Source organism: Larus michahellis, chromosome 6 (genome assembly GCF_964199755.1).
Source record: "Larus michahellis chromosome 6, bLarMic1.1, whole genome shotgun sequence".
NCBI classification, from domain to species: Eukaryota; Metazoa; Chordata; class Aves; order Charadriiformes; family Laridae; genus Larus; species Larus michahellis.
The window spans coordinates 33557886-33571779 of record NC_133901.1 but is presented as its reverse complement, the minus strand read 5'-3'; the positions used below and the strand labels follow the sequence as shown (position 1 = coordinate 33571779).

The 13894-nt window shown below is 42.6% G+C and overlaps 1 protein-coding gene across 5 annotated transcripts in view; it reads right to left on the bottom strand.

Annotated features, from left to right (window-relative positions):
• The window catches only part of PRKG1 (protein kinase cGMP-dependent 1), a 530425-nt gene that overhangs the window by 327059 nt on the left and 189472 nt on the right, over positions 1-13894 (bottom strand). For all 5 annotated transcript variants that reach the window (XM_074590625.1, XM_074590626.1, XM_074590627.1 and 2 more), the window contains one exon: positions 2545-2658. In XM_074590625.1, the coding sequence (XP_074446726.1) occupies positions 2545-2658 (114 nt within the window). The remainder of the gene's footprint in view (positions 1-2544; positions 2659-13894) is intronic.

Genomic DNA, 13894 nt, shown 5'->3' with positions numbered 1-13894 from the left:
GAGGTCATAATGAACCAGGACGAGTCAGACCAGAAAGAATTAAAATTTTAAGTCTTCTAACATATTTTTCAAAGACCAAGTCCTTCCTACAGTGATTTATCCCTTTAAGTTTGCGGTCTCCTGCAGAGCGAGAACCAGCTGAAGAGCCCGTGTAGACTAATGCCATGAGTAATGACACTAAAAACTTTATTATTTACAAAGCCAAAGCAAGAGTGCACATACAAACGAGTTACAGCAAGAAATGTCACCACAGCTGACACATCGTTACAGCCCAAAGGCACTGTAGAGCTTTACGCACACGACCATAACGCATCCTTCACTCGGTCTTTGCTGCAACTTCATTTTTCAAAAAGAAATACTTAATGTCCTTGTAATGAAGTACTGGCAGGCACATCAAAAAACACTTCTGACACTCTGAAGGTAACGGAAATCTATCTCCTGAAAATTGGGAAGCCCTGACTTAAAGTGTTTCTCTAAATGAAAGCTGGATGATGCCCCTTGACACATGTTCACCATCTCCAGCATCAGTGTTGACTGGGTGTCTATTCTCATTACAATCATCAATTGTTCATTTCTCCTGAAATAAACCTCACAATGATCAAAGTTATCATCTGACTTAATGGAATATTTACTAGCGTTCACCTTTTTTGAGCTTTATGACATTTATTTATCATTTAGCCAAAAGAACAAACGGACATTTGAAGTTGTTTATTAGCAGCGGTAACAATTTAAGTCAATAACATGCCCTAAATTGACCTGCACACCTCTAAGACCTCTGTTGGGTTAGGCCTAGCTGAAACAGCTCCCCAAAGTCAAGCTGTGACCCTGTGTGCCATCGCACTTGAAAGGATATAACGCCGATTACAGTCACAACTGCTACTTATTTGTGCAATAACGACAGAGAAAATACCTAAAAGTCACTTGCTGGCATTGGAAATGAGATTACATGCCCAACAGCTGCCGGCAGAAGAAGGTGCATAATTATCATAGTTTTACGATGCCGGTGGGAAAGGAAAGACTAAGAGCAAATGCAGACACCTGATCTCTCTGAGGACAGCTGTAGTAGTGACCTTACTACTGTCCCCAGTTTAACCAGGCAATCTGGAATTTTGCTCAAAAGAGGAGACTTAGTACATGAAAAAGCAAGAAATAGCAAAACCAATAGTAAAAACCTGTTATTTCCTGTTTGAGTCATGTGTACAAACAGGTTGTAAACGGACCCAGGAAAAGTGACGGTGGATGAACACCCGCTTTCCATTCGCACGCGTGTTCCCCTTGGTTCCTCGGTTGACTTGGGGGAAGGAGATAAAGCACCTCCTAGAAGGGTAGCCCAACACACTGTCTGAAGTAGCCCGGAGGCCTGTCCTGTTGAGCCAGGCATGACTTGTGCAATACGCACATTTGCTACACCATGTGGGATTACACCAAAGCATTTGCTAATCATTTGGACTATTCCAAAGTATAAACTGTGCCACTGATGAACTGACTATTTTGTAGCCGAGAATTTACCTGCAATAAACAGTACTTGTAAAGAGGCAAGGTTTGTGCAGGTGAAGATAAGAGTACATCAGTCAATTCCTTCAGAGCAGCGTTTTCTTCACCAAAAAAATCTAGTTATCTTTTCCCGTTTTCTCATTTCTGCCCATTTCTTCTCTTTCTTTCTCTCTCTTTTTGAAACAAAATTAGGTATTTCTAAAAGGCTTTCTTCTGAACAGGGACTCACATACATTATTATTTTGCTACCACTTGTTTGCCTTTGTATTATTCTATCCCATCTGTACCCTTCCAACTTCTCCCCTACAGTGTCTTTAAACCACAGAACTATTTATCATCTCCTATAAAACCTCTCTGCTTAAGATGTCACCATAAACTCTTATCCTCAAGATCAAGGAAGACTGTGGTATGACATATCCCAAATCCCAACTATTAATCTGAATTTAAATGAAAATGTATTTATGTTGTACATAGCAATGGATTTTTTCCTCTATTTATTGTACAACACGGGCTTTTTGCCCAGAACATTCACAAACGAAACCAGATTACAGGAGAAGCGCTGAAGACTTACAACAGGGGATCAGTGCCATCCATGTTTTTTTCCTGATTTTGTTTAGTCAGTTTAGGGGGAAAACAACGACTTGTCCGGAAAAAACACAGAAGCTAAACTTTTGAGTTTCCCTCGAAGACTTACACTTACAAGGGTCAGATATGCTCTTCTACGCAACAGCCATATCTATCATGAGATTCAGCAGGAATCGTACGAAAAGATATGCTATTAGCTCCTCTGCATAAAGTAGCATCAGCCGTGCTGTATTAATGTAGGAGGTTCTCTACGTGAACAAACCTGAGCGAAAGAATCCGGAGAAGCACTTTTGCATCTTCTTCCCACTCACAGTGGCTAAATTCAATACTATAACCCATGCCCTGAAGAGTTTAATTACGTGGAACATCTAAGAGCGGCTGCAACTCCAAAGAAGAGATGAGAGGAACTCTATTTCCCAAAGAAACCCCAAGTCATTCAACGTCAAAGCTCAAAAATGATCTTACTTTTGACAGTTGCTGTTCGGGTGCAATTGTAGAGGATGGCTAACTCCCCAAATACTTTGCCGGGTCCCATGGTGCACAGCTTCACGCCTTCTTTTGTCACTTCAACCTTCCCATCTGGGAGAAAAAGAAAAAAAAAAAAAAAAATTTTAAAAGCGAAATGAAGTTCTTTTAGACTTAATTTTTAAAACATGTTAGATTATGCTGTGAATAAAAACATCAGAGCTTTATCACTTGAAAACCAATTAAATCTATTATGAAGGACAGCACAAACTCAGAAAAAGGCTAAGAACAACCGTTGCATACATAAGTTTTCAACACTTGAAGGTTTTAAATGGAGCGTCTGCACAGTCAGGAAATACTTACTAGTACACTAAGCTCAATGTGAACTTTGTTTCATGTATTACACTTTCAGGTGAAATTTTCTCAAATTTTGTGTTAAAAAAGGAAAAGATTTAGGTATTTTAACACCACACATGAAAACCATGGAGTAATTTTGCTCATTTTCACTGAGAAACTAATCCCCAAGAACACTCATCCATGAATAACACAGCTATTATCAAAAGGAAAATTACTTTGACCCGTGGCCATTATTTAATTCTCATCTCACCGTACCTTTCCTTTCTGAACATCTCATCTTACCGGAGCAAGTCTGCTTTATCTGCTTACCAATACCGTGCCGAGAGGAGACACGTGAGGGGGATTTAAAAGCAAAGGCTGAATGGAAAGAAAGCAGCTCAGGGCCAAGCTGGGGGTTTCAAAGGACATCTGAGGAACAAGAGCCAGGAGGAGTGAAGGAACTGAAGATGGCCCTACCACCACAAGCAAGGCCACGACAAAAAGCAGAGTACACACATACGGGGAACACGGGGTTATCATGCCTACGACCACCATTTAGGCTGTAACAAGTAAAGCTCAAGACAGAAAACTGAGAATTTCAAATGTTATCAGCCACTAAAAAGCCTCCTCTCACCCCAAATGGGGAAGCAGATTGTTAAGGGCTCCTGCTACACCAGCCTGCAGAGCATCACTGACTTGCTCTCCGTGGGTCTATACATGGCAAGAGGGCAGGTCAGCATTTACTGGCTCTTAGCTGCCTTACAGCTATCTGCATTTGCGTGTTAGATATCAAAATGCGCCTCAAATGCTTGCAAAAACAGAGAACCAATTAATTTACTAAGAGATTACACAACCCTGCCTCCTGCAGAGGGAATCACAGAGGTCCTTTGTGCAAAGCAAGATCACCATCACAAAAAGAACTTCTCCTACGTAATACATATGCTCGAAAATACAGCCTTGTCAGCCTGTATCTGCCTGTATTTACACACGTATCTGTGTGTAAACCTACACTGCTATTCCCATGACACCCCTCAAAGCAAGAATGACTCCAGCCTAGCTGTGCTACTCTACCAAAACAACACGCCAATGAGAAAAAGCAAACTTCGAGGACTCTGAAACAAGTTTAGCCACCGTATCCCTACCAGACACGTAACAAGATAACCCAAGTTGAGCACAAAACATCGAATATTTCCCTGGCAGAGTAAAGAAAGAGGGTAAGGTATGTAGAGGCGAATGGAAGAAGGCATAAGGCAGGGCAAACTTTGAGGGCTGCCTTTAAAGGGCACAAAGTATTTTGGAGGGAGAGGGGTCTTACACTGTCTGGTGCAACAGATCCCAAGATCTATTGCTGATTAAAAACACTAAATTAAAAAAACCTCCTTGTTATTTATGAAACAAAAAGCTACTGTTAGATAAATAGCGTGACCAAAAGGTTACCTTGCCTGTGGGAGTGTAGAGATTGCAGCAGCATATTCTTGTAACACAAAGCACAGATAGTTTGGGAGAGGGTGTGTTTGTGTGTTATTAAAATTTCTTTATCACAAGTTATTACCAATAAATATATACAGAATCATAGAATGTGTTGGGTTGGAAGGGACATTTAAAGGCCATCTAAATCCAACCCCCTGCAGTGAGCAGGGACATCTTCAACTAGATCACGTTGCTCAGAGCTTCATCAATGTCTCCAGGGATGGGGCCTCCACCACCTCTCTGGGCAACCTGGGCCAGTGTCTCACCACCCACAGTGTAAAGAACTTCTTCCTAATGTCTCATCTAAACCTGCCCTGCTCTAGTTTAAACCATTGCCCCTCGTCCTATCGCTACACGCCCTTGCAAACAGCCCCTCCACAGCTTTCCTGTAGGCCCCCTTCAGGTACTGGAAGGGGCTCCAAGGTCTCCCCGGAGTCTTCTCTTCTCCAGGCTGAACAACCCCAACTCTCTCAGCCTGTCCTCACAGCAGAGGGGCTCCAGCCCTCTGATCGTTCTCGTGGCCTCCTCTGGACCCACTCCAACAGGTCCATGTCCTTCTTATGCTGAGGGCTCCAGAGCTGGACACAGCACTCCGGGGGGGGGGTCTCACCAGAGCAGAGCGGCAGAATCATCTCTCTGGATCTGCTGGCCAGGCAGGACAGGCCAGAAGGCCAGTCACATCCTGGGCTGCAGGTGCACATTGCTGGCTCATGTCCAGCTTTTCATCCACCAGTACCCCCAACTCCTAAAATGCTACTATGGAATTATTACCAGACAGCAAGTATGTATTTCAGTATTAAGAGCATGCCTCTCAAATTATCACTAGCAAAGCAGCAAATATACTTATGATTATTACTTATGTAAGTACACACATATATATATACACACACACATTTATATATTAAGGAGCAGAAAATGCCGTTTCCTTTGGGAGACGCTGGCCAGTGACGGTGGGCAGGGTTCTGCAGCTCCCATCATGGCAGGGAGAAATGCAAACGATGGGAATGTGTAAATGCAAAGGAACGATAAGGAAATGGCATCCATCGTGTTGAGCATTAATACTGGCCGTTGATACTGCACTGTCAGCACCTATTAAAGGTCTGCCAAGAATGCACTCACCTATATTCACACAGTAAAGCAATCACAGAAATATCAAAATAAGCAATATAATACTTTGGGACTAATAAATAACCCCGAGAATTAAAGTCTAAGGTTGCTGATTTATTCTTAGCTTCAAATAGATCCCAATTCCATTCTTTGCATAGCTTAACTTCCCTTTAAAAGTCAATTTATTTTTATCATTCTTTTAATGAATGCTTGATTTATTTGTTCATATTAAGTATCAACCTTAAGCACAAAAATAGATATTTATCTCAAGAATGAGCAAAATCAACCTTTCATGGTGCCTCACACACTTCTGAGACTCTTAAATGATTCTGAAGAATACCTTTTTCTTTTTTTTTTTTTAATAAAACTGAGTTTCAGCAGAGCTGAAATGGGGATATTTCTGCAAAAACCTCTATAACAAATATCCACCAAGGGAATGAGTTTGCCTCACTTTTAGCTCATGGAGTCGTTAACTGGTTCCAGAGAAAAGACAGCCAAATCTGAGCAGTAATGCACAAATAGATCCCATTATTTAAAAGCATTTGGAGATCTCTCCCACTGCTCAAGATGTCACTTCTTGCTTCCCAAAGCAACCCGTGCTCATCATTCACCTTTGTAAGAAAGCTACATTCCCATATCCCATTTACTTGCTTATAAGGACTTAAAAATAAGAAGCTGGGTTCTGATTCTTATGACTCAGTGCGTTGGGGTTTTTTTTTTGGGGGGAAGCATTTCTCACTGTGTTAAAAAATCATGTGGTTCACTCATGATCATGCACGATTAGAAGTCAATGCTTCATCATCCACAGGTGCTCTCCAAGGGTTGAGAGAAGAGGAGATGAAAATCCCCACGAGGGAGTGATGATGCTGGAAAGGACCCCCCTTGGGGCTGGAAAGAGCTCACACGAGTAACACACAGAAGTATCATCTGCTCAGCTCCCATCAATTTACAGACTATTTTTCACATGTAGAAAATTGAGCTCTTGCTGCTCTACCTTGATGACAAATTCCTGACTGATCGTGGCAAAGGACTTTGAGGTTTGAGATGGAAAGCCCAATATTGAACAGATTATTTTTACTACAGTCTTCATGACCCTTTTACTGCATCAACCATTTCCCCTGGTACATAAGAAACATATTGGTGATGAAATTAAAACATTAATTTAAAAAGCACAGAGAAGACTTCCTAGCAAAATATGTGAATACAGCAAGAATACCTAAGACGACGTTCTACAAAACCAATGCAAAACCTAATTTCATTTAAAGAAGAGATTGACAGAAGAGGGGGTCAACTTCCAAAGGCTGAAGTTGTTTAGATTTGTACGTAGATTTATCCCACCATCACCTTTGAGTCTCAAGCAGCAGCCACAGAGTTGAGTAGAAAACCATAGGCTTCAGGAAACCCTTGGGGCAAGCACAAAGTGCTCAAATTCAATATAGCTTCTATTTCATGGCAGACCCCAAAAGCCATTAAGCAAAAGATTACAGTTGAAGTTCCTCATGACCCAGGACGGCGCAGGGTTTGGATATTAGTCAGAAGAAGACAACAAGCATTTGTTTTGATGAATTCAATAATGATTTTCTGTATGAGAACTGTTCAAATTTGGAGACAGTTACCAATAACTACTTTAAACTGCTTAGCAATTTGAAAGCGCTTTATTTATAAAAAAAGATTCCAAGGTTTATTTAATAGTCATTTAACATTTGCATTCAAACTAGTTTTATTCCTGATAAATGGTTTGAAGCGTAGATTGCAGTGCAGACACAGAGGACTGTGGGTGCTCCCCTTGCTACAAAACCTGATTCTTCCAGAAGTATATAATGTAACATGATGCGCAGGCCTTGCTTGGCCAAACAAAACTTGCTTTTTTGAAAGCCGATAAATATATGAGTTTCATATGCAGTGATTTAAAAGCATTTTGTATCGGTTCTGCTAACGAAGACGTGTTTTGATTCCAGCACCTCTTTCTTATTTTGCAAATTTGAATATAAAGTTACTACACTGCAGCTGAAATAGCTATTATAAAATTCCTCCTGTTTCTACTTGAAACAATCGGAAGGAATGCAAGAATGTGACAAGGATGGAAATCACGTTCTCTCAGAGAACCCTCCCTAAATCAGTTTGAGCATGAAAACGACCTCTGTTCCTGCAAAGCATCAATGAATCCCTCCCTCTAGATGCACAGGAGAGGTTTCACCCATAGGAACACGAGCAATGGCTGAGCGAGGCTGCATTTTACATCCCCACCTTGCGACGGCGTGGCAGGTCTCCCTTAGTCTCAAGTGACCTTCTCGCTACCAAAAGGCAGTGCCTTGGCATCTCTACTGCAAAGAGCAGCTCACAATGACACCGTGTCTGCCCCACACTAAGTCTGGGGCAAAGAGCCCACTGCAGCTGGGTCCACTTTATTTCCTCCATGGAAAACGGCACTCCGTCAGCTGCCAGCTAGGAAAAGAAACTGAGTAAAATTCCTTCTGTTTCTAGCTGTGTTAGACCCTTTGTTTCCACGAGAGGTGAGTAGAAACCTCTGGTGGAAGTGGAAACTTCGACCACAAGTAATGCCAGTAAAGTCACTGGGTTAAAGTAACCAGGTTCAAGTACGCTGCCCCTGTCCTTCCTGGCTTTCAACAGGGTGCTGTAGGGTTGCTCTTGTGGCGTTCCCTCCTTGCTCTCAAGCTTCGTGACCTCCGCACCCAGCTGAATAGAGTCCCTGAGAGACCTTTAGGAACAAAAAGACTGGTTTGAGATGTGGTCAAGAGCATAAGAAGCCACCTGAGGAACCTTTGCCTTGGTTCACCATCCCCAGCTCCAAGGCTGATGGTGTTTTATGGCCCCGAGGCCACCTCTGCTGCTCCCTCTCCCCTCTTCTGAAGCTCAGCAACGCTCCTGATGCCAGAGCCGAGCGGCTTCCCAGTCCTCCTCAGCCAGCTGCATTCTTCTACCGAGCCACAAAACAGACCACGAGAGACTTCATCAGACAAACTCAGCTGCTGCAGGAGAAAATATAACTATTTTTGTTGAAGTACATAAGAGAAAATTGAGCAGGATGGTAGCCTGAGGAAGGCTAGAATTGAAAGGCGAAGGTATTTGATCTTCGATGCTATCGCAAGAGAAGAGATAGGGGTAGGCTGCTTCTCTTTCAGTATGGGTTAGTATATAAATGGGCTGTTTAATTACATTTTAGTGTACTGGAGAAAGTCACCCGTTCTCCTGTTGTGTAATTAAGCAATCTGGAACACTAAACACCTAACAATAAATTCCCCAGACCGTGAGCCAAACTCACCTCTTGTGGAAACAAAGGGTCTAACACAGCTAGAAACAGAAGGAATTTTACTCATTTTCTTTTCCTAGCTGGCAGCCGACGCAGTGCAGTTTTCCATGTAGGAAATAAATTGCTTTCTTTGATGTATCAACCAGATAAAGAAAACAAAAGAAATGCAATACAATACTGGTCAATTAATGGAGATAAATTTGCAACTACTTTTGACATCTCCACAAGACAAATACTAAATAATGCAAGTGATGCTTTACTCGAGGCAAGAAGAAAAGACTGGAAAATGTTGCGTTTCTGCCCAAATATTGAGCATTATTGAACTCAACATTGATATTTAATTTACAGCTGAGCTGATTTTGTGGAGCTTTAGCTTGCATCCAAGCTATGCATTTTTATGTCAGCTGTAAGAAACTATTCCATATCAACGGAGGCCAACGTAACTTACTTTTCATATAGACAGAGCATAAAATAAAATAAAAATCTGTGTGTTAGCCAGCATGGAGGACTTACCAAGAGTAAAGGCTGGCAGCTCTACTTTGGTGGTTACACTTTGGATTCCCCTGAGGTCCTATTCTTCTCCATTCCCACACAGACAGAATATGCCCCAACATCATCTGACAGATGAGTCACTTCATTAATGGTCCTGCAAGCAACGAAATGGGCCTTTGCCATATCACATCGGTGTTTTCGACGCACGCTTTCAGCAAGGGCAAGTTTTATGAATCAATTCTTTACCTCAAAGGCAGCCACGTCCATTTGGCTCTCTCACAATGACGGTGACCAGCATGAGGATACAGAACAGAACAATACCTCCAAAAGCCCGCAGCCTGCTCCCAACACAAACAGCTGCCAGAAATCACTTTAACCATGCATAACTCAAAATATTTTGGGTTTGGCAGATGCTCAGAAGTCTCAATTATATGGGAGGCGCTCTAGTTCTTTTTCCAGGCTCTAGTATTTGAATCACATCCCACCTTTGGCAAAAGAAGTTTTCATGCTGGAAATTTTCTACCCTCATTCCTTGGATTCAAAGACCAGCAAACCTCCTCTTTTATCCTCATTTATTTTTCCCCAGTGATCCTCCTGGATGATAAGAGCAAAAGCCTTAACCTCATTCCTTCCCAGAGATTTTTATGTAAATGCTGTTCACCTAGGCATAAAATTTCTGCATTGCCAAATGCACGCCCCTCTTTCCCACCCATTTTTTCACTTGTCATCCAGATCTTGCAACTTTTCTTAGCAGCTTGTAAACGGAAGATTATTTGCGGTGCGTGCCTCTAAATTCATCCATTCTTGCTGCCTCCTAATATGTTTGTGGAACGCACTGTTTGTGCTATTACTTGTGCTTAAATGACCTGTTCAACTCCAATAGATGCAACTCCTCCAAACTTACTACTGCCCTGTAGTAAGCGCAATGGTCCTCTTGGGCAGCTACAATAAGTCCAGGCTGCTACCAGTAAAGCATCACTTTGGAAAAAAAGAGAGTGTGTTTTAAAAATAGCTGCCTCAAATCACCAGGATGACCTTGCACCCTGCTGCTGAAGGCAGCTCTGTGGAAGCTCTGGAACGGCCAGTTTTGTACATACGGCTTTTGGTTGTAACTCAAGACAGCTTGAGAACTGGAGCTGGGTTGCAAGATTTCAGGTTGATGCAGTAAGACTTCGGGAAATGAAGCTTTTCCTATGAAATCTGAGCAGGAACAGCTTCCCTCGCTGCCCCGGCCCCCACCACACATTCCCTGAGTTTGGGACTCTTGGCCAGAGCCATGCTTTTGCAAATTAAACTCTGCGTGCTAATTACATTGTAGTTGCAAATTTAATTGCGGAGCAATTAAAACTTTAATTGCTAGCTGACATCGAAGCCAGTCCAGTTAAGATTTCTCAATATTTTCGTTTGTTTCAATACACAGACTGATAATGCTCTGCATTATTCATGAGGTTGTGCCCAAACCGCTCTGTGTCTTAACTGCGGTGGCTGTAGAGTATTACATCTCCTAATGATGAATATTAAGCAAATCCACGATTATTTCTTTTTCCTTAAAGATCTACTTAAAAGAGGCCAATGTTGAATTGCTTCCAGCTCCTTCTTTGTCCCAGCCCCACATTTGCGGTGTCTGCCCAGATCGCAGCATCGCTATCCCGTGCTCAGGTGACGCACTGGAAATAAAGGCACACACGGACCAGTGAGCGCAGTTCAAATCTAGAGGCTGCTTTTCAGGAAATGATGGAAATAGTTCCTGGGAAACAGTCTATACAGGGAAAATGTTCTTATAAGCATTTGCTCTGACACATTATTGCTCTCACAAGTTATTGTATAATTCCCTCAGGATGCAAAGTGAAATATGGGTCATTGTAAGCATAGAAAAGTAAAAATACTGATGATTGAAAGATGTACGAACAAAGCAGGATCAGTTTTGCAAAAATTGCACGCACTTGTCCTGTATAACAACACCAGAAAAGCACAGAGACTGTTTTTGTTTTGATGAGGACATTCGGTGCTTTGTCACTCTAAGTCCATCCAATTAAACATTAAATAACATCTTTGGCTCAACTGCATCCACGTTCCTCAAATAAATCGAACTATAAACTAAACTGCACTAATGTGACTCTCTCAATTACTAGGATAATTTTGTCTCCCAATAATTAAATGGTCATTTTCTCTTTCCGGGTGGAGAAGAAAACAGATTAAGTTGACTTCAGGAATTTGCCAGCCCGCGTGTAATTTATATAATGGGTAAAATTCTTGCGGTACGTTACCAGCCCTCCCTTTCTCCTCCCGGCTTAGAAGCATGGCTGGAAAGCCACTTGCTATTTCACGTCGAAGTCTTCCATGACTCACAAGCCCAAACCAGCCTCTTAGTTCCTTAAAGATACAAGAATATCCAAGAGGATACCTAAGAATCCAAAGTGCATTCCTACACAGCATGAGGTTTCAATAGCACACATTTTCTTCTGTCTTCCAGGAAAGCCTTTAACATCAGGAATGTAGCAGACATTTCTAGCTTATATTTCTTTATTTCTCCTCCTGGGTATAAATAAGAGACATCTGTAAGGCCTAATTCTTTATTTTTTCAATCGTATATCCAGTTTTATATGTATGTATTTCAATTGTATATTTGGTTTTATCTTTGTTCAAATCATTGGTCCCTTTTTAGATCCTAGACCCTTAGAGAAAAAAAAGGCTGGTTCTCCCAGGAGTACTGTAATTGTTTGTTACATTTCCATGCAAGCTTTAAAAACAAAAACCACTTCATATTGCAGAAATCAGGAAAATCACACAACTCTACAATGACTGGGGGACTGTGGAAGGTTGGGCTGCAGATTCCCACTCGATTCAGTGAAGAATTCATCAATGACTATTCAACCTTTCATTTCAGCCATGCTGTTTCACAATTGGACTCTAGCTTTAGTTGTTGGACGCTATTCAAGCTCTGCTCTGAAGACAGAATAATAATAATTTGTAATTTTCTTCAGGAAATATCGCTATGGATCTGTAGATTTTCCTGAACAATACTGAATGTATTTCAAAAGATATGCCTGAGATGAAGCAGGAGTTATCCCATCACAAAGAAACAAGAGCATTAAGATCAGAAACACCCACTTTGGAGTGTCCAACAGAAAAGATTCAATTTCAAGTTTCATTTCATAGAATGGTTTAGGTTGGAAGGGACCTTAAAGATCATCTAGTTCCAACCCCCTGCCCTGGGCAGGGACACCTCCCACCAGACCAGGTTGCCCAAAGCCTCGTCCAACCTGGCCTTGAACCCCTCCAGGGATGGGGCAGCCACAGCTTCTCTGGGCAGCCTGGGCCAGGGGCTCACCACCCTCACAGCAGAGAATTTATTCCTCAGATCTCATCTAAATCTCCCCTCTTTCAGTCTAAAACCATCACCTCTTGTCTTATTGCTACACTCCCTGACGAAGAGTCCCTCCCCACCTTTCCTGTAGGCCCCCTTTCATTTATTTTAACAGTACTTATCATACACACTTTGTATTCTGAAAATCCAACTCCACTGACTTCAAATATACCTTTTAAATATTCATCACGTTGTTTCAGTTCAGAAAATGGGGCCCATTATTAAATCCAAACTTTTCACCACCAGCTGGCCCCAGCCTTCCTGGCATTCACCTGTGGCAGATGCAAAATGGAAACAAGTTGTCCCTGAAAGCAGCCAGCAGCTTCAAGCAGTGCCTTGCTTTGGCCTTCCCTGCTATCCAGTGTCTCCTTCTTTGGGAAACTCATTTTCTCCAGGGTTTTACTGATCATCATAGAATCACAGAATGTGTTGGGTGTGAAGGGACCTCTAAAGGCCATCTAGTCCAACCCCCCTGCAGTGAGCAGGGACATCTTCAACTAGATCAGGTTGCTCAGAGGCTCATCCAGCCTGGCCTTGAATGTCTCCAGGGATGGGGCCTCCACCACCTCTCTGGGCAACCTGGGCCAGTGTCTCACCACCCTCAGTGTAAAGAACTTCTTCCTAATGTCTCATCTAAACCTGCCCTGCTCTAGTTTAAACCATTGCCCCTCATCCTATCACTCCATGCCCTTGCAAACAGCCCCTCCACAGCTTTCCTGTAGGCCCCCTTCAGGTACTGATGATGGCCTACTTCATTATTCACAGCTCCGTAGATTACTAACAAGCCACACACCGAAAGTAGTATACCTTCAGGTGGGGAAAAGAGGAGAAATAAGGCAAGTAAGGGTTAAAGCTGAAGCGATGCTCTTGCACTCCTTGCTCCCTCAGGAGCTGTATAGTAGGAGGGATTTCCAGCCTGCCGTTTCAAAGTCCGGAGGTGCACACCTGTAATCTGTTTTAACAGGATGTCATTAATACCGCAAGGTCAATGGTTATGAAGTTACAAAAAGGCGATGCAGCCTTACAGCGAGTCATCAGCAAGGGCCAAGTTTTTATAACCAAACCTTGCCAGCCGAGCTAACTCAGAGGCTCCAAGCAACAGCAGGCTGCTTCCTTCCCCATCCCAGTCTCCCTCTCTTTCCCAGCAAGCTGCAAAGACCAGTTTTAGTCCCTTTGGTCCATGTCTCCCCCACCCCAGCCTCGCCTGCCCTTGCCACGCCAGAGCTCGCCCTGAGCCCGTGCTGCTTCTCAGCCCACGCACGTGTAGGAGCTGTAAGCCCTGATACGATAATCCCTTACCCAAATTT